The 19,466-nt window shown below is 36.0% G+C and overlaps 1 protein-coding gene across 1 annotated transcript; it reads right to left on the bottom strand.

The window, feature by feature from the left end:
* Window positions 1-15,717: 15,717 nt before the first annotated feature.
* Window positions 15,718-19,108, bottom strand: LOC127118010 (protein ACCELERATED CELL DEATH 6). Its single transcript, XM_051048143.1, has 3 exons — window positions 18,099-19,108; window positions 17,436-17,986; window positions 15,718-17,352 (listed from the first exon to the last, which is right to left on the bottom strand). Exons 1-3 carry the CDS (start codon window positions 18,904-18,906, stop codon window positions 16,705-16,707), a joined length of 2,007 nt encoding a protein of 668 aa, XP_050904100.1. The 5' UTR covers window positions 18,907-19,108; the 3' UTR covers window positions 15,718-16,704.
* Between the last annotated feature and the right edge of the window lie 358 nt (window positions 19,109-19,466).

Genomic DNA, 19,466 nt, shown 5'->3' on the forward strand with positions numbered 1-19,466 from the left:
CTTCTTTCGGCATTTGGCCAAATCCTGACTAAAACTCATGTTTTCTTTTCTCTAGCTAACACTAACCAGATGGGACATATTGATCGTATGGGTATCAAATTCAGAGGAATGGCTCAGAAACAAAAGTTTGAAGAACTAGCCACTAGAGAGATGCTACCTAGTTTATATGCTGATGATTGGGTTATGACTGCCCTTGGACTGAGACAAAGTGTCCTGTATTTGCTGAATCAGATAGGATGGGAGACATCCCCTATCCTAAGACATTTCACCACCTACCGGAGACTCACACTAGAATTCCTTAGCTCATTAATCTATCTACCCAGCCATGGAAAAGGAATTAGCAGAGGTTTTATCCAGTTCAGAATGTTCAACATGGAGTACCAATTTAATATTAGAGACTTTACCAACCTTTTGGGTTTTCCTACCTCCTTTGACACATTCACAGTAAGCCAGGAAGAACTTTTTGAATATAGAGAACTTGAACACTTTTGGGGTAAGTTGACTGGAAATGACGAGCCCGAGGAACATGAGTTTCTCTCTGGAAACATACACAACTCGGCCTTTCGCTATTTCCATAAGATCCTGACCCACACTTTATTTGGGAAGAAGCCAAATGGTACTTCAGTTTCACGTGATGAACTCTTCATCATATTTTGTGCTTCCCAGAACCGTCCAGTAAACGGTGCCACTTTTATGTTAGCTAATTTGGACCACCTTATCCAGGATGAGCGAGCACCAATCCGAATAGGCGGTTTGATAACTATGATAGGTAATGCTATTGGATTACGTCAGCCTATGCTTGACCTAAGCCCTTTTTGTGGCATTACTACTATGAGTATACTCTTCCTCTTCAACACTATGTTTATAGCAAACCTAGGGTCTGACGAGTTTGAGCTTATTATTGATAACCAAGTTCTTTGCCTTTTCACCATGCCCGATCCTAGGACTAGTGTTCATAACCGCAGTAACTGGCTCTACAACCTGAACGAAACCCCCTCTCCGGCTAGATCCACTGAATCCATCCAGGACTATGAGATTTGTGATGACTATGAGACTTATGATGACCAGATCCCTCATGCTGAATCTGACCCTCAGACACCATCTGGCTATTATGATATTGACCCTCCTCCTCAGCCTGTTCAGACCGAAGAATCAGCAGTATCCGACCTCCGGCATCATATGCCCGGAACTGATTATAACACCGCCATTGAAGCTTTGATGTCAGAACAAGGCGCCCTCAGAGAAGAATTTACTGACATGAGACACGAAGTTCTAGGATACATGAGCAGTATGACAGATCAGTTTCACGAGTTGCTACATCGTGTTAACTCTTTTGCTCCTCCGGCCAGAGATCGTGCAGATGGATAGTATTTATTTGTTTTTCTTAGTTATTTAGTTTTAAGCTAGATTATTCATTAATGTTATTTGAATTCATGTTCGCATTTGTTTCCTTTTCGCATTTCTTTTGTTCTTCTTTCCAATATTACATTATGATCATTTTATTGAAGTTATTTATTTAATTTTATTATGCAATAGCTATTATGTTCTCTACTGTTGCTACCTATGACTTATTATTATACAAAGTAAAATAAGCATGCAGGAGAAATTAAATTGCAGAATAAATCCTTCAGTAGAAAACAAACAAAAAAATAACAATATATAATAACTTACCTGAAGGACGCTAGCTGAACATTGGCCAAACAGACAGTGTGACGAGCGTCACACATTCTGTCACGGACGTCACACTAAGAACCTGTTACGCCCGTCATGCACCTGTAACGAGCGTAACGCCCTTCAGACTAGGTGAACGTTAAGGAGCCGTTGGAGACGAACGTTACACCCCTTCAACTTTTTATCTTCCCCATTTATTCACATTTACCCACATTCATTCACTTTTCAACCACCTCCTTTCCAACTTCCAAATTCTTTTCCTATAAATACCCACCAAACCTTCCTTCATTCACCACAAACCATTCTCTCCTATCAAATACATTTATTTTCTTTCCAAATCACTCCTTCAAAATTCATTCATCACAATGGCAGGAAATCAGAATTTCGGAAATATCATCTTCCGATCCGAAGATGAAAATTATCAAAGGGAGCAATTCGAGCGTTTCCAACAGCGAGGCGTCGTTTCCACCAGGTATCCCGATTTAACTTGTTTACAACAATTAGGATTACTCCAAGGTATCGAATGGATGCTCCGCCTAGCCAACTTAACCTTCCTTTGCACTCATAATCAACCCACCTACCCATCCCTAACCTTAGAATTCTTAAGTTCATACGACTACACCACTCCCGCCGGTGAAGACGAATTTTTAACCGGTACCGCAACCTTCCGTATGTTTAACACCGAGTACTCCTTAACCCAAAACCAATTGAGTACCATGCTACAATTTCCCATAGAAGGTCTGGTACACCCCAGAATCCCTCCAAACTCAAACTGGAACACAGTTGACGTTTTCGACCTTTTCAAGAAGATTTCCGGTATATATGCCTACAACTGGGAAGAGCTCCTTCTTTCCCATATACATAACCCCACTATCCGGTACTTTATCCGCATCTTACAAAACACAGTTTTTGGAAGACCAAACAACAGCAAGGTCAACTCAAAGGAGCTATTCTTCCTCCAATGCGTCTTCGAACCGGATACTCAGGTAAACGCCGCCTCCTTTCTATTTCATCATATCCGCACCTTATGTGCTAGAGGCCGGCAACCTTTTATAATTGGTGGATTAATCACCACCATAGCACTTGGCCTAAACCTAGGGGATAAGCTCCAAACTTTAGAATCTCTACCTCCCCTATCTATGGATATCAGCTACTGTCGATCCAGCCGCCTGATTAAGAACAGAGTAGGCAGAGGATATTATCTTATGGTGAACAACCAGGCAGTCCCAAGCGTTGTTCTACCAAATATCGCCCTAACTGATGTCACAAACCCCGACCGCCACCTCTATGATCTAAACGCTCCCGAAGCCACCGAGCCTTCACAAACAAACCCGCACACAGACGAGTTTGAAGCAATGAAGCAAGGTGATCATCCTCCTACACAACAGTCAGTCCCGCTCAACCCTTCCGGTAATGCAACTGGCCCATCCTCCCAACGTCGTCGACGAAGAAGGCCTGCAACCAACGACGACATCATGGATGCTATTGATGGTATGCAGGCACAGAATGTCGAGATGATGCAAATGATGCGTCAAATGCAACAACAACAGGATGCTAGGAATGCCATAACCGACCAGCGGTTTACTGAGTTGTTCAGCAGGTTCGACAACTTAGACTTACGTCAGAGATCACCAGGTCCAAGAACCAGAGGCGGAAGGCAGCCTTAGTTGTAGTTTCTTTTTCCTTTCCATATTGTATTTCATTTCCTTAAAACATTGGGGACAATGTTTAGTTTAAGTATGGGGGGGAAACCATGTTCTTTCTATTTTCATTTCTTCAAGTATGTACCTTTCCTTTCATTGTTATTTTAATCATTATTATTTATATAAAAAAAAAATCTATTATTTTAAGTTAAGTCCCGAGTGTGAACAAATTTCCATTATCTATTCCCTCAAACTTTCATGAGCCACAACAACAAAAATTCAACACCCAATAAGTATAAAGGTTGCTCATCTTATCGATCTTGAGTCGAATCAAGACAAAGACTACTACCGCCAAACACTCTAAACGAACCCAACACGTTAGATCAGGATAAGTACCTATTATACCAATTCCTTGAACTTTTAGTTTTATAGTAACCCCAAGTAGTTTATACGAGAAGTCAGCACCATCTTAATAGCAAACTACGTGGAGAGCCGATGAATATAAGTGGATGATTCCCAAAGTAACATAAAAAAATATATATATATATCAGGAAATGCACTAATTAAGTTAGGTGATCCTTACCAGATCATTTAATCTAAAGGTTGCAGATCATACAAAACACAATATGAAAGATCCATTATGAGTTGGTTCAGTAGGTATCTGGTACTGAACTTGGTAGGGTGAACTACGGTTCGATCCCCCGCAATTTGCAATGGGCTGAATAACGAAGTTATCCGACTTATGTACCAGAACTTCTAGCTAAAAGGGGGATCATAATCACTAACCGGTTACTCCACTATGTGCGCGAAAAGATAAAGGGCTTAATGTGATTTCGCTAGAATGAAAACGGGTGAAATAAGAGTAAAGGAACCAGGATAGCTATCATAGTGTACTTGAACTGATTTGCATAAGGCAGGGTTATCCAGGTTGTGACGGTGGTTGTTGATGTCAAGATTAAACTCAAGCTGCTTCTAAACAAAATCCACTTGCAACCTATTACGAATTGATGTGTGTTTTGAAATTTCATCTGGCTAAATTTTTAAAACAAGTTCTATACTGAATTTTGCTTGAGGACAAGCAAAGATCTAAGTATGGGGGAGTTTGATAACACGAAATTATATCATATTTTAGGACTTAATTCAATTAAATTTTATTATTATTTATTTCAGTTCACTTCATTTTATTAGATATTACGCGGTATTTTCTTCCTATTTGTCTCAGGTGGCTTATTTTGAAGCACAAGTAAAAATGGAAGAAAAGGAGGTGCAAAAAGGAAAGAAAATGAACCAAATGTCAAAGCCCAGCCCAAAACACAAAAGCGCAGGTGCCGTGCATGTGACGGACGTCACAGAGGGCGTGACGAGCGTCACGCCTTGCACACTCCTGTGACGGACGTCACACATGGTGTGACGAACGTCACACCATTCCCCTACATTTTTGGCGCAAGCAACGCCTCAGAGACGTTGAGGAGTGTTGAGCCCTATATCCACGCCATGCATTTATGCACGTTGAAGACCTTTTTGGCAGCGGAAGCGGTTACTCAAGCATATATAAATAGCCACTTGCAAAACCAAAAGGGGTTCCGAAGCTTTTCCACATTTTTTCCTTTGCCGTTTTCGCTTTTGCATATTTTCTTTTCCAGCAACTTAACATTATTGTTTCTTTATTATTTTTACGAGTTCTACATTATCTCTCTTGCAATTTCTATTTTCCTTTTTCCTTTTTAGCATTTAGTTAATTCTTTTCGTACAATAGTTTCTACACCGGAAACTATTGTGCACCTTTTTACCGGATCTAACCTTACGTTAGAATCTAGTTTTATTTCCTTCGTTTTAATTTGTTGTTTAATTGAAGAATCCAAGAACAAATCCTACCGACTTGTGGTGGAGTGTTCAAGACTATTGTTTACCTCATTCAGGTTCTTTAATTATTATTTAATGCTTTGTTTTATTATTTATTTATATTATCTGCCTGGGATGAGTCTGTTTATGCATGATAAGTATTTTAGTTTGTTTAGCATGTCTGGCTAATTCGCTTAGATATCGGTATGTAAAGTAAGCGGAATAAGGAATCAAAACTAAGTCGGTTAAATTAAGTTTAGAATTAAAATCACTCTTTTTACGGTCTCAATTTACAGGTTTAATAACAAAGGTTTTTACGAAAGTAAAAGACATAAAGAAGTTAAAATCAATAGAGCGAGAGTTTGAGGTTTTAACTGGACAGTGTAAATTAGACATTAATTCTAGATCAGGGCGAGAGCAAGTTTTAGAGTTAATTAAATTCCGATCTTTTCCAAAAAGTATTTTTGAAGATTGAATGTGAGGACGAGAGTTAAGCATTCGAATTTAATTATATAACCTAAGTCAACAGAGCGAGAGTTTGAGATAAGGGTGTTTAAACGGTCAGTGTTTTCTTGAAAAGAGTTTCTATGGACTGTATTGCTTTCAAAAAATGGTTTTTGACTTAATTATAAGTGACAGCTACATTAACATAAAATCATGGTTTATTCAACAGAGCGAGAGTTTGAGATAAAACTTTTAATCAATAAAGTCAACTGAAAAGATTTATTTTAAAACCAAGAGACCGACAAAGGATTGATTCCCTAATTACGACGAACTACATACCGATATCTGCTTTATTAATATTTAATCTAGATCTTAGTTTAGTTTTTAGCTTTCCCCCAAACAATCAAACATTGTTCACCTTAGCTTTACGAAGTAACCTTAGATAACGGTATATCGATTCATAAGTCCCTGTGGGATCGATATCTTTTAAAACTACGCGATAGAACTGTACACTTGCAGTTTGTACCCCAAATTCGACTCATAAAGTCGCGATCAGTTGTTACGTATAAAGATTGGCATGCGATGCTGCCATTTGCTTTACATGGATATCGTACTTTCGTCCGCACTTCAACAGGGGCACCCCTTTCTCTCATGTTTATGGCATGGAGGTTGTGCTCCCAGTAGAGGTGGAGATCCCATCAATGAGAGTCTTGATGGAAGCCAAGTTGACTGATGCTGAATGGGTTCAGAGTCGTTATGACCAGTTGAATTTGATAGAAGAGAAGAGATTGACTTCCATGTGCCATGGTTAGTTATATCAGCAGAGAATGAAGAAAGCCTTTGATAAGAAGGTCAAGCCTCGTGTGTTCCGAGAAGGTGATCTTATGCTTAAGAAAGTCTTGTCTTTCGCGCCCGATTCCAGGGGCAAGTGGACTCCAAACTATGAAGGTCCATATGTTGTTAAGAGAGCCTTTTCAGGCGGTGCATTGATACTTACAACTATGGATGGAGAGGATTTCACTCGTCCTGTGAATTCAGATGTAGTCAAGAAATACTTTTCCTAAAATAAAAACAGAATAACTCGCTAAGTTGAAAACTCGAAAGAGCGGCTTAGGCAAAAATGAGCGTCTCAGTGGATTGAAAACCCGAAAGGGCGATCCAGGCAAAAGTTAGAGACATATAAAAAATGAATATATATCCCTCTAGATTGAATACCTCACCCTGGGGCAATCTAGGAAAAAATTAGGGATATGGCAAGTAACTGCATCCTAACAAGACTTTGCTTTACAACTGTCATCCGTCAGAGATTCTCGCTCAGTCATCATCAACGAAAGCTTCGAATACATCGGATTCAAAATTGGTGGAGAAATGGTCATCATGATTCAATGTAGCCCTTTTCCAATATATATCACCAATTTCAAATTTGAAGAAGATCTATGGGGTCTTGCCATTTGCAGACTACCATTCCATCAAATAAATTTGAGCCTTTATCCAATTATTTACACTCTTATTTGTTTCTATTTCAATAAATGTTTAGCATGTTTTAATTGAAAAAAAATATCATTGTTTTACTCAAATCTTTCATAATTTGTTTTTAAACAAAGTGAACATTCACAAAGATGAGGGGATACTGAGGATGTCTTCAGTGCTCTCCCTAAGGATGGTAAGATTCTTGACAGGATAGGACGTTTGTTCGTATTCCTGGCATGCCTGTATCCTTTTCTTCCGGAGCCTTTTGGGGTTTTTCTTCCGAGCAGAGTGATTAGTAGGATTATCCATTCCTCTTTCCTGCAAGCAGAGTAGTGGTTCTTCCTCCTCAGCAGGTGTGATCTTATTATTCGGAACAATATTTGATGACCCGTGGAAACTTCTGATTTGGTGGTTGTTCCCCACAGAGTTCCATTCCCCTCTTTGATAAGTTCCCCAGTAGATTTGTTTCTACGACGGATCTTACCTGTGTGGTGATCCTCTTCCCCTAGCAGTAGTCTGGTTCCCCTGCAGAGGTCTTGACTAGACGTCCTCCAGTAGGATTGGCTTTCTCTCTTGAGATGTAGTACCGGACGTTTGTGTACTCGTTCGTTGGACCTATTTGTGTTAGAAATGTCTGTTCGTCAGCATTCATCATACATAAACCATGCATATATGCGCATTGATAGCATTCAAATATTCATGACGCATTATTTGCCATATATCTCTGATTGTTATCTCTTGTTTGAGGGTATTATGTTTCCCCAAGCAGATATTAGTGTGTGATCTCACCTTGTAGAGTCAGCCCCATAAGCAGAAAGTATTTATCTTTCCTTCCATATTCCCCACTGAGTTATATCCTCGTGGATGATGGTTGTTTTTGTTTCCTCCTAACACATATATTGGGAAGGAGTTCCCCATTGAGTTATATCCTCATAGGAACAAGTCTTGTTTCAGCCTGCCTATCTAGTTTGATCCTAGATTGGCCTCTTTTAGATATTTCTTGCATTCCCCCGTGGTATAGGTGGATGGTTGCTCAGTAACCAGTAATCATTCATCCCATCCCCGGAGGAATCTGTGGTTTTCTACCCAATATCCGGTAGATGTAATCCCCTCCTTGACAGTTATCTTTATCCAATATTTGGTATTGATATTCCCCAATCTTTTGGATGATTGCTCTGATCGAGCAATTTATCCCCAGCGGGTCATCTCTCGTCTACCCTTTCGTTGTTGGTAACGATTGTGTCTCTCCTGGATTGGTCATCGTTATATGCCTAGTTTCGGTATCCCGATGCTTTTCTTTGTCGGTCGATTTATCCTTTATTAACCCAGTAACCGGTTGTGGATAATCTTCCATGCGAATATGTTATCTACGTTCTGACAGTAATAGATAATATATCTCATGCGCTCTCTGGCCGAAGCCTTTTGCTCTTCCCCGGTTGAGTAAGATTCATATTTCCTTGTGGAATCGAATGTCCATTATGTAATCGAGTTTGCTTTTAGCCCTCTTTTGGATGATGAGTGTCTTGGGATTATTCCCCAATTCACGCTCCCTATTATGACTTTTTGTCCCCCTGCGGAGTCAGATTTTCCTGAGATGAAGCATACCTTTTTAGGTCTTCCTCAGATGATTTCAGATGTTTGATATCTCTCACCCTTATACCGGTCTTAGATATTCATTCCTCCCGAGCATGTTGTTCTTTCACCCTTATACCGGTGTTCAGATCACATGTCTCTTTAAGCTTATTACCCAGTAACCGGTAATGCCTTATCCCGTTGCTTCCCCAGAAGAGTCCTGTTGGATATCCCCAGCGGAGTCCCTTAGTGGCTTGTCCCCATCTGAGTCCGGGTTTTTTATCCGAAGTATCCGTTAAGGATAATTTCTGATGTATTGGCATATTCCCCAATACATGCGCCTTTGAGTCAGCTCAGGTCGTTCCGTTGATTTATTCCGTTTGGAATTCTGCTCCCTAAGTTTTGAGTTGTGACCTGCTCACGCATTTTTATCCCTCTCCTTATCCCCATATGAGTCCCCAGAGTCTTTGTCCCATTGAGTGTATTACAAATATGGATTGTCAATGTCTCCTGACTTCTTTTCTCCTTTGTGGACACATATCTCCACAAAGTGTTACCCTTTGCATACATACATTTGCATCATGAGGTCTCTTAGGGACCAAAATTCGTCTCTCTCTGTTATTATTTAAGCCCATTCTACCTCGTCGAGGCGAAGATTTTTAACCTTCACTTCTCCGTCTAGAATGACCTTAAATAGGGGCATCTGTAAGACCCCAATTTTGTCCCTAAGATCCCTCATGGCATCATAACATTGCATTTGCAAAGCCTCAAGGATCATGAGCATCTTGGTTCCCTTTGCCTTTGGTGGGGACTCCTTGTGAGTGGTTTGAGGTCACCAAGCATGCTTGAATTGTATATCATTGCTTTTCTCATTTTTTACTAATCAAAAAGCAAAAAAATATGTCACTAACATTTCTTGTTTGTAGCTTGAGCAATCACAAGGTCAAGAGCTTCAAGGAGATCCTTTGTGCAGAAATATGGCCAAGAGAAGATGAAAGCAAGCATGGTAATGGTTCCCAAAGCTCTCATCCATCAAATATGCCTCCCAAGTATCTCAATTCATCATTTTGATCAAATCAATTCAAAGGGTTTGAGTGTTGTTTCTCAAGGAAACCCTAATTCATCTGTGTACCACAATGCCTTGCTCATGAAGCAACCTCAGCCCATGATCAAATACAATCAAGTGAAGTTCTTTAATTCATCATTTAATGCATATTTGAACTTATTTGAGTATCCTCAATCATCAATTCATCAAGGTATGAGTTGTGGACTTGAGAAGTCGAGCAGTCAATTCATATGACTATTTTGAAATGCACTGAGACCTAAATTTTTATGTGTTGGTCAAATGGAGATGATTCCAAAAGCAAAAATGTTATTAATGACAATATGAAAAACTTTCATGTTCATCAAAAATGTATTTGAATCTTGGAAGGTCATCATCCATTCCAAGACATTATAGGTCATTTTGACTGAAACCCTAATTTTGGGTCAACTTACCAAGGACATAACTCATTCATGTTTTATGATTTTGAGGTGGAATCAAATGCATTGGAAATATTAAGATGTATACTTCAAATGTTATGTTGAACAAAATTTCAAAATCTCAAAGGAAATACATGTGATAATGAAAAACATTATAGGTCACTTTGGACCAAATGCATTGAAAGGCAAAAAAGTCCAACTTAAAGTGCCCATAACTCTTTCATAAAAACTCCAAATGATGCAAACTTTAAGTCCATTTTGATTTTCTTGAGAAGATCTACAACTTCGATGTTTGAGGTATTTTCATTTGGGGCTTGTATCATTGAAACAGAGGGGCTTGAACATTGGCCAAATTTTGAAACCTTGCCTTTACATGTTTTGCACCTTACACTTTAAATTCAAAATTCACTAATTTCCACACTTCAAATGGATTTTTGCCCAACATAATATTTGTTCCTTACATCAAGACCTTTCCAACCATTACCCACATGCTCATGTTTGGATTTGGCAAATGGCATTTTCGAAGACTTGAAGTTTTATGACCAATTATGGATTTCATGTTAAATCTCCATGCACAAGCCTTTGCAACTCAGAGTACACGTCCATTTCAGTTTGGTATGATATCAACATGCAAATGAAATTGAATTTGGGCCTTTTACACGATCATGCAAGCCCATGTAAGGAGAATCCATATTTCATGCACACGAGAATTTTCACTTGCTCAGCCAATTCCATCTATAAATAGACATGCTATGCTTCATAATTCTTCAACCTAATGGCGCCTGAGATGCTGCACAACTGAATCCATAGCCAATACCAAAGGAACTATTTCACTTTTCTTCAAATTTTTCAGATCTGAAATTCAACTAAATCTGGTTGAAACTTTAGATCTAAAGTTCCTAGACCTTCATCCTATAGTCCATTGTACTTCTGTTTGGCCAAAGGAAGCAAGGAAGCAAGCTCAGATCACCACAATTCAAAGGTTCTCTTCAACTGTTTTTTCTTCAAAACTCACTATTCCTTGATCTATTTGCTTGGCTATTGTGTTGTCTGAAGTCCTCTCCATAGAGGCATCATTGCTGTGCATTCAATTTTCAAAAATCTAACAAGTTCATGATGAACACCATCAAGTTTCAACCTCTGATTTCTCTCACTATGGAGATCTAGAGTAGAAATGGATGGTACAAGGGTGATGCTATAATTTGGTACCTGGATCGTGAATTTTGGTTGAGTTTGGTGGACCTGCAACTCTGGCCGGAGCTTGAGTGCTCACCGGAGAAGACGGTGGCGCTGGCCACCGTCCACCATGCCAGATTTAATCTAGATCGTTGGATGCATCTCCCACGTTTTAATCTCAGCCATGCGTTTAGATTACTTGCTTTAATGCCAGTTGTGACACGTTTGACCAAGGCGTATGGTGGAAGCGCACTTATGGAGCGTTTGATCAGCCACGTCAATTAATGAGGCTTGATCAGACGCTCCTTGTTTTTTTGATTTTCCTATTTTCTGATTTAATTTCTTTTATTCCCATTATTTTCAAAAATTCATAACATCTTTATTTTTAATCCAAAAAATATGGGACCAATTGCATTCTTCTCCATTTTAATTCTAGTTTCTAAAAATGATTTTTAATATTTTTTATTTTGTCATTTGATATTTTTTGTGAATTTTCTCTTTTCTGGTTATTTTTAATTCATTTTAAATAGTTTTTGATATTCAAAAAATACAAAAATATTTTCTCTACCTCTTTGAATGATGATGGATCTATGAAAAATATTCTCATCAATTTTTTTAATTGATTTGAGATTTATTTGAGATTTTAGTTCAATTAGGTCATTTTTATTCATTTTTAATTGATTAAAAATAGTTTCTGACTTTTAAAAATGCTGAAATTTTTTGTCAAACTTTGTTTGACCTTGGGATAAATCACTTGGATTTTTCAAAGTTGATTTGAAGTGATTTTGAAGTTTGACCTTTTCTTTTATTTTTAATTCAAGTTTAAATTTAAATATTAAAAAATGCCAAAAATATTTTGTTTATTTCTTGACTTCCAATCTTCATCTCACTTCTGTTTTTGAGTGTTTGACCTTGATCCTCAATATCATTGGTCAACATTTATGGATTGGTACATGTTATTTCATTTAATGCACTTTAATTTTGCCATTTCCATTTTTCATTATTCATCTCCTTCTTTTTTTTTCTTTCTTTTTGATCAATGAGTTGAAGGTTTATAAGTTAGCATTGATTAGGGAGACTTAATCTTCCTTGATCCAAACCTAATTCATCTTGATCATTTGATCAAGTGAATGGCTTTGCATTAAGGATAGGTTGTTTCCTAAATCATGCAAAGGACTTAAATCAATACAAGATCAATTCTCTTTTCTTTTTGGCATGACAAGTTGTTGGAACTTGGTTCACTAATCAAGACTTCTAACTTGTGTTGTTGCCTACATTATTATTGACCGGCCTCAGATAGTTGTGACTTCTACATAAGTCCAATTACGATTGCTTAACATAGCGCTAAATTTGCCTTATGGCATACTAACCATTAACCACTAACTATTAACATTTACTCTTTGCACTTTACATTTATGCAATTTATGATTCTTGTACATATTATTCATTTGCTTTTTCCTTTGCTCATTGGAGCACATGTTTATGTTAATGCCATTTGCCTTTTGCTCACTTGAGTATATAATTGTGTATATATCTTTTGTGCTTGTGTTTGTCTATTTATTGTGAACCAAAATGCAAAGAATTGGACAAAATGGACTTAGACTTTAGGACCTTACTCAAGAAAATGGAGTTTGAAGAGCAACTAGGCCTCATGCCTTTAGAGTGCTTAAATGTCAAAGAGCAACTAGGCCTCATGCCTTTAGAATGCTTAAAACTTGAGGATGAACATTGAAAGGACCATATTCTAAACTCCCTCTTGTCCATTCTTTGATTGTTAATAGAACCTTTTGATGTGTGTGTTTCCTTGTGCTAGAGATTCTAACTTGAGCCAAATTGAGGAACCATTACCATGAGCTTCTAAGAGAGAGATCCAAGACACCTTGAGGAGCCTTGTCCAAGAATTCATTGATTATTGATTGCTTGAGTTTTTGCTTTGTGTGATTGTTTATTCCAAAGGATGGGAGCTACTGGGATCATCAATATGATCTCAAGAGAGGAACTCCTTGTGTGGTTTTGTTCTCTTTTCCCTTACCTCTTATATGCTTAGGATCTTAGCCATTCTTCTTCTTCTCTCCACTCTAACCCAAGCCAAAACTTTTTGTGCAAACATTTAACATTTGTTTTCAACATTAGAAACCTAATCCTTATGCTTTTGATTTTCAAACTTTCTTTTTATAACACTTATTTTGAATTGAATCTTAAATCAACTTTGACCATATTTTGTACATACTTTTCATTGGTAAATATAACTCATTCAAATAATTTTTTATGGTTTCAATGGCCACTTTCTGAATTAAATTTTTCATAACCTTTAGCTATTAGGTTTGAGTTATCCTTGAGGTTGATATAATACCCACCTACATCCTTAGTGATGGACAATGAGTCTTCCATGCTTATTATAGGGTTAACCCCTCACTAGCATGTTGAAGCTATCCTCACATGGTGGATTTGTGGTTTTGGGTTGAGTTTTCTCCCTTGGATAACAAAAGACCTTAAGGCTTTTGGACCAATTAATCCACTCACTCATTTTGATATTTTTTTACCCCGAACTACGAGGTTCTGATCCTAATCTTTTTTAAGATGGTACGTAGGCAATGGGTTCATCCATTCAAACACAAAATGTAAATAAACTTGTATATTCTTTTCTCATCTCTTCAATCATGTTTGCACAAACAATTTTTCACAAAAATATCAACCTTACAACAAATGTGAAAAGGGCTCCCTAGGAGTACCTAGGATGTTTTGGGTGCTTAAAACCTTCCCATTGCATAACCAACCCCCTTACCCAGATCTCTGACATTTTTACTAGTTTTTAATTCGATAAAACTTTTAGGTTTTTGTTCGCTTTCTAACCATTCCTTTGGATAAATAGAAGTGCGGTGGCGACTTGACTTGTATGGTTTACCTTGGATTTAGTCAATATCTCTAATGGTAACGAATACCCCGCTACAGTACTGCTACATGAAGTTTTTCTGTAGATGATTCAGATGATGATATGAACAAACAAAATGCACGGAACCACAAACGATAGGTTGATAACAAAATGTCAAAGAACAAATGACATGAAAAAATGGTTTTATTCTTTTTAAATGCTTCATTCCTAACTTATGTTTGACTATTTGTGAAATATAAAATGATTATAAATTCTATGCTTTATTCAAAGTTTGATGTTTCTACTATCTATAGAAAACATGTTGACATAAGTCTGAAATCATAAACCTGCCCAAGTGAGATATGTGCAACATCATATTTTACTTAAACATTGAGACTAGACATGCAAGTAAATTATGTAGAATTTTCATCATTATTGCCATTACTTAATGTGTTTCAAAGTCATGGATCTGATCAAGGCATTTTTGTTAATTGAGCAAAATAATACTTGACATAAAGAGCATACCTTGCGAGTGTGAGAGTCCTATGACAAACTCCTTTAAGCCATACAATGAATTTTTTTTGTTATTTCAAAGTTACAATCCTTAGTCAATTGAAAAAGAAAAACAATGTTCACCATCTTATCATAAGGATAAGAGAGCTCGTAAAAGCAACCAAATTGAAAAAATGAAAGTTGAGGAAAAAAGAGAAAGGACATGTTTTTTAAAAAAACAAAGAGAATTAAGTAGTAATTGTTTGATAAGAGAAAAAGGAAAATTCTTTGAAAAAAAGAAGTAAAAAATAAAAATTCAACCATACAAAAAAAAACCAAAATTGTTATAAGAAAGTGAAAATCAAGAGAAGAGAAAGTTGTCATAAGAGGTATATTATACTCTCTTATGTTTAGACTTTTGAATCCAAAGAAAGACCTTAGTGATCCATGATTGATGATATATCTTGTGATATTGTGTAGAAGAAATGAAAAGTGTTTTTATAGTTTCTACATTGTATATTTTTTTAGGCAAACACTAACCATTGTTAGATACTCAATGAGATAATAATCCTAATGAATGATTAACTATTGATCTAAACATTCTTTAAAAATATTACTTTAGTTTATAAAATTGTTCATCTTTATTTTATGGTGTAAGGATATTTTTGATATTGAAAATGAACATGCATTTGGAAATAATAACATGCCATAAAAATAATTTAAAAAGTTCTTAACCTTAGTCAGTCAACCATGTCAATGAAACATGCATATTCAAAAAATTTATTAACTATTTAATTAATTTTGTTTGAGGACAAACAAAAATATAAGTTAGGAAAAGTTGATAAGTTCCAGATTTAGGTGAAATAAGTAGGCAATTATTGACTAATTTTATAAGAAATCAATACAAAAACCCCCAATTATCTCTAAAAAGTGAGAAAATGAATGTTTGAACTTTTCTAGTATGTAATAATTGAAAACATGTCAAATGATTGAAAAAGCATGATTCAGCATGCAAAGACCAAGCATGAGGAACATTGTCAAATACCTGGCTTACTAAGCCCATCCATAGACGTGTTGTATGTAGGAAGAAGGCTAGATTGCATGATCAAATGCAAGTTATTCATGGTGAATCAAGGGTTTGTTTTCTAAGAACATGGGTAGTGAACTTAACACAACAAGGTGGCTAGGGCGACTTGTCATGCATGCATGACTCGGTTCAAGGGGAAGAATTAGGCACACTAGGCGTAAGGGCAATACGACTAACGAGAAGTCCAAAATCTTGCATATAAATATAGGCTTCCAGTTTATTGCCAAGTGATTTTTGCTGGATTGAGGTAGTACATAACTGTAGTAGGTTGAACTTCATCTACAATTGAAGAATAAATGAGGGAGCCTGAAGGCAGAATCGTTGCTCACGTGACAAGAAAAATAAACTTCCATGATCATCTTCGGGAGATTTTTGACAACTATTATGAATATGTTTAGCTAAATTATGTGTATTGGGGTTAAATATAGTAATTATATCCATGTATTAAATAGGTCATGGAGTTCTATGTAATTTTACTCGTGATATAAAATTGATGACTCTTTAATCTTAACGTATGTTTTAACTTTGCTACATAAAACATGATTTTATGGTGTGACATGACATTGAAAGGTGTTTATCATTACTAGATCCTAGATAATAATCTATTGGATGATAATGCCTAGACATATGGTTAAGTACAATATCTGCATGTAGGGTAATGAAATTGGTGTGGAGGCTTGCTAATTTGTAATTGTTGGAATTTAGTACTTTGTGTTGATTGATAGACTAATATATCATCTATTGTGTAATGCACTAATCTCATGGCATGGAGACCTAAAGGAGATCCTAATGATAGCAATAGGTGGAAATATTATCCCGATCAACATTTTATGCCATTTATTTGTACACACAAGAAAAACATACATATTAACTAGAATTTAGGAACATAAATAAATACCAAACAAACACACCAAAACAGAGACGATGCACATTAAACTTAACCTATACTACCCCTAAGGTTTTAGACCTTTATCCATTTTACATTCACTTCGTGATGCTAAATAAAGGAAAGGGTATTTAGAAATATATCTCAGTGGCTTTATAGTTGACGATGATGGAAGGAAAAGGAGTATGTATAGAAAAATCCCAATGATAATAAATATCACACTCATTACCAAAAACACGTTGGCCAACCAATAAAGTTCACTGATGACAGTGTAGAGACCAGTCATGAAAGCCAAAGATAATGAAATGAGAGCGACTCCAAGAAGTGGCATCACATTTTTGAGAGTGAGACTCACCAATTCAGTTAATCCTAGCGTTGCCCAAAAGAGTATGATTGTAGCACTAATGGAATTGAAAAATGATATTGTGATGAAGATAATGAAAAATTGAAACATTGCATGATTTAAGTTACTCGCTTTCCCATTTGCTTCACCCGGAACAGCAAAACATCCCGCTACGGATGCTGTTACTATAAGGGTCGAAACAATTGTGAGGTTTTCCAATCTGTCCTTATATCTTTCTGAAACATTTTCTTTTTTTTTACTTTGTTCTATTTTTTGTGAATTTGAATCATTTGGTTTCGATTCAGCATGGAGTCTTAATTTCTTTGGACTTTGCTTTGCACCAGCTGATTTCAATGCAGTCCATGTAAGATGCTATAAATATTTCAAACATTGTTAAAACAGCTAAACCAGTAATTACATTTTATTAAAGCTTGAAAGAGGATAAAACTACTTGCCTGTCTCAAAGATGATTTTTCAACCTCGTAAACTGCATTAACAATGTCAAGAGCTGTTTCATTGTTTTTGTTAACCAAATCAAGATTCACTCTTTTGTTTTTATCATTAACTAAGTAGTACACAGTACTGGGATGACATGATCTTGTAGCCAAATGCAAAGGAGTTTCTCCTTTATTATCCTTTTGGTTTATCAGTGTATGATGTTCAGGAATTTCACTTTGTAATATATAGCATATCACATCATTTTTTCCATGTTTTGCTGCAATGTGAAGAATATTACGCTCATAATAACTGTCAAGCATCTCATATGGTTCTGGATAATATTGTAAGAATTTCTTCACTACTTCCACATGGCCTCCATAAGATGCTAGATGGATTGGGAAATAACCATATATGTCTCTTTGAATAGTGCAACATTTACATAATCCGAGTAATAAATCAACACATTCAAGGGAACCTATGAATGCAGCATAATGAAGAGGAAGCCTTTGATGTTTATCCATTGAATGGATCCAAGTTGGCTTGTGTTTTAGTATGATCCTCAACATTTCTGATACAAAAACATAAATGTTATAGTCAATAGTCTCTAATAATTTCTATTTTTCTTATAAAATATAAATTCTATTTATTTCTAAATAGAATCCATAAGTTGTAATTTATACCTGGATTATGCATCCTGATTGCCGCTACTAATGGTGATAATCCTTTTATCAATTGATCATCCTTGCAACACTTGTCCAATATTAGGTTGACAGCATCCTTGTTTCCATTTTCAACTGCAAGGTAAAGTACTGTTTTCTCTGCATGATTAACAATATTTATTGCATACTCATAACAATATTTCCTCCAAATCAAATCCTCACAAATTTTGAAAATCTTATCACTGCTCTTTTCACATAACATTGCTTCGTGTAACACAGTGTTACCATGCTTATTCTGCATTTTCAATAATTCGAATAGCTCACCCATGCTTTCTTTTTCATATTTGTTAACCAAGTATTTTTCATACAATTGCATTATGTAATTACTATAACTTTTTAATAACTTTTCAACAATTGAAAAGTTTCCAGCTCTTGCAGCAACATGTACGGCATTGTCCTTGTTTTTGTTAGCTCTTGGCACACAGTCGAGGTCATCTTCAATTAAACGAGTAACAATTTCATCATTACCGTTCCAAGCTGCAATATGTAACTCACTGTTTTCCATAGGAGTCTCGATGTCAGTTAGATGAAAACATCTTATATTGTTCTTAATTTCTGAGGGTTCAATGTCAAGTTCAGGATCCATCTCTCTTCTATTCAATTCCTTTAATAAGGCTTCATCTTGATGTGGATTAACTAGAGCAGAAGCCAATTGAATTTTACGTTCAATTCCAAATTCTATTTCATTAATGATCTTCACTAATATGGCTTCATCTCCAAATGGATTATTAACCAAAATGCTATAAAGTCGCCCATGGTTACGCCCCATATTGAAATCTCAACCGGTTGATGAGAGATTGTGTCTTGAATATTTGCAAGCCAAAATTTGAAATATTAATCAATATTTTGATACAAGTTCAACTTTATGTATTGGATGATTAGAACAATATACTGTAAAAGAATTAGTATTGATCTAATATATATGTCAAAATATTAAAATGCGGAAAATGTAGAATGATGTATAAAAGAATAATTATTGATCAAATATATATATATATATATATATATATATATATATATATATATATATATATATATATATATATATATATATATATATATATATATATATATATATATTTAATGACAAACCAAAATATTGCCTGTCTGAATTGCTTCAAGCTCGATCACCTTGCGTATTGGTTGCCACCGATGACTGAAAAATATAAATATCTATATATAGTTTCGTAATTGATTCTTTAATATTCTTTACTTGTGTATTACCACTTATTTACTCTCTTTTGTTCAAGTTAAGCTTTTCCTGTGCAATTAAAGAACAATTCTTTTCTCTTTTCACAATAAAAGATATATATCCTCCCTTTCTTCATT

The sequence above is a fragment of the Lathyrus oleraceus genome, chromosome 2, assembly GCF_024323335.1.
Source record: "Lathyrus oleraceus cultivar Zhongwan6 chromosome 2, CAAS_Psat_ZW6_1.0, whole genome shotgun sequence".
NCBI classification, from domain to species: Eukaryota; Viridiplantae; Streptophyta; class Magnoliopsida; order Fabales; family Fabaceae; genus Lathyrus; species Lathyrus oleraceus.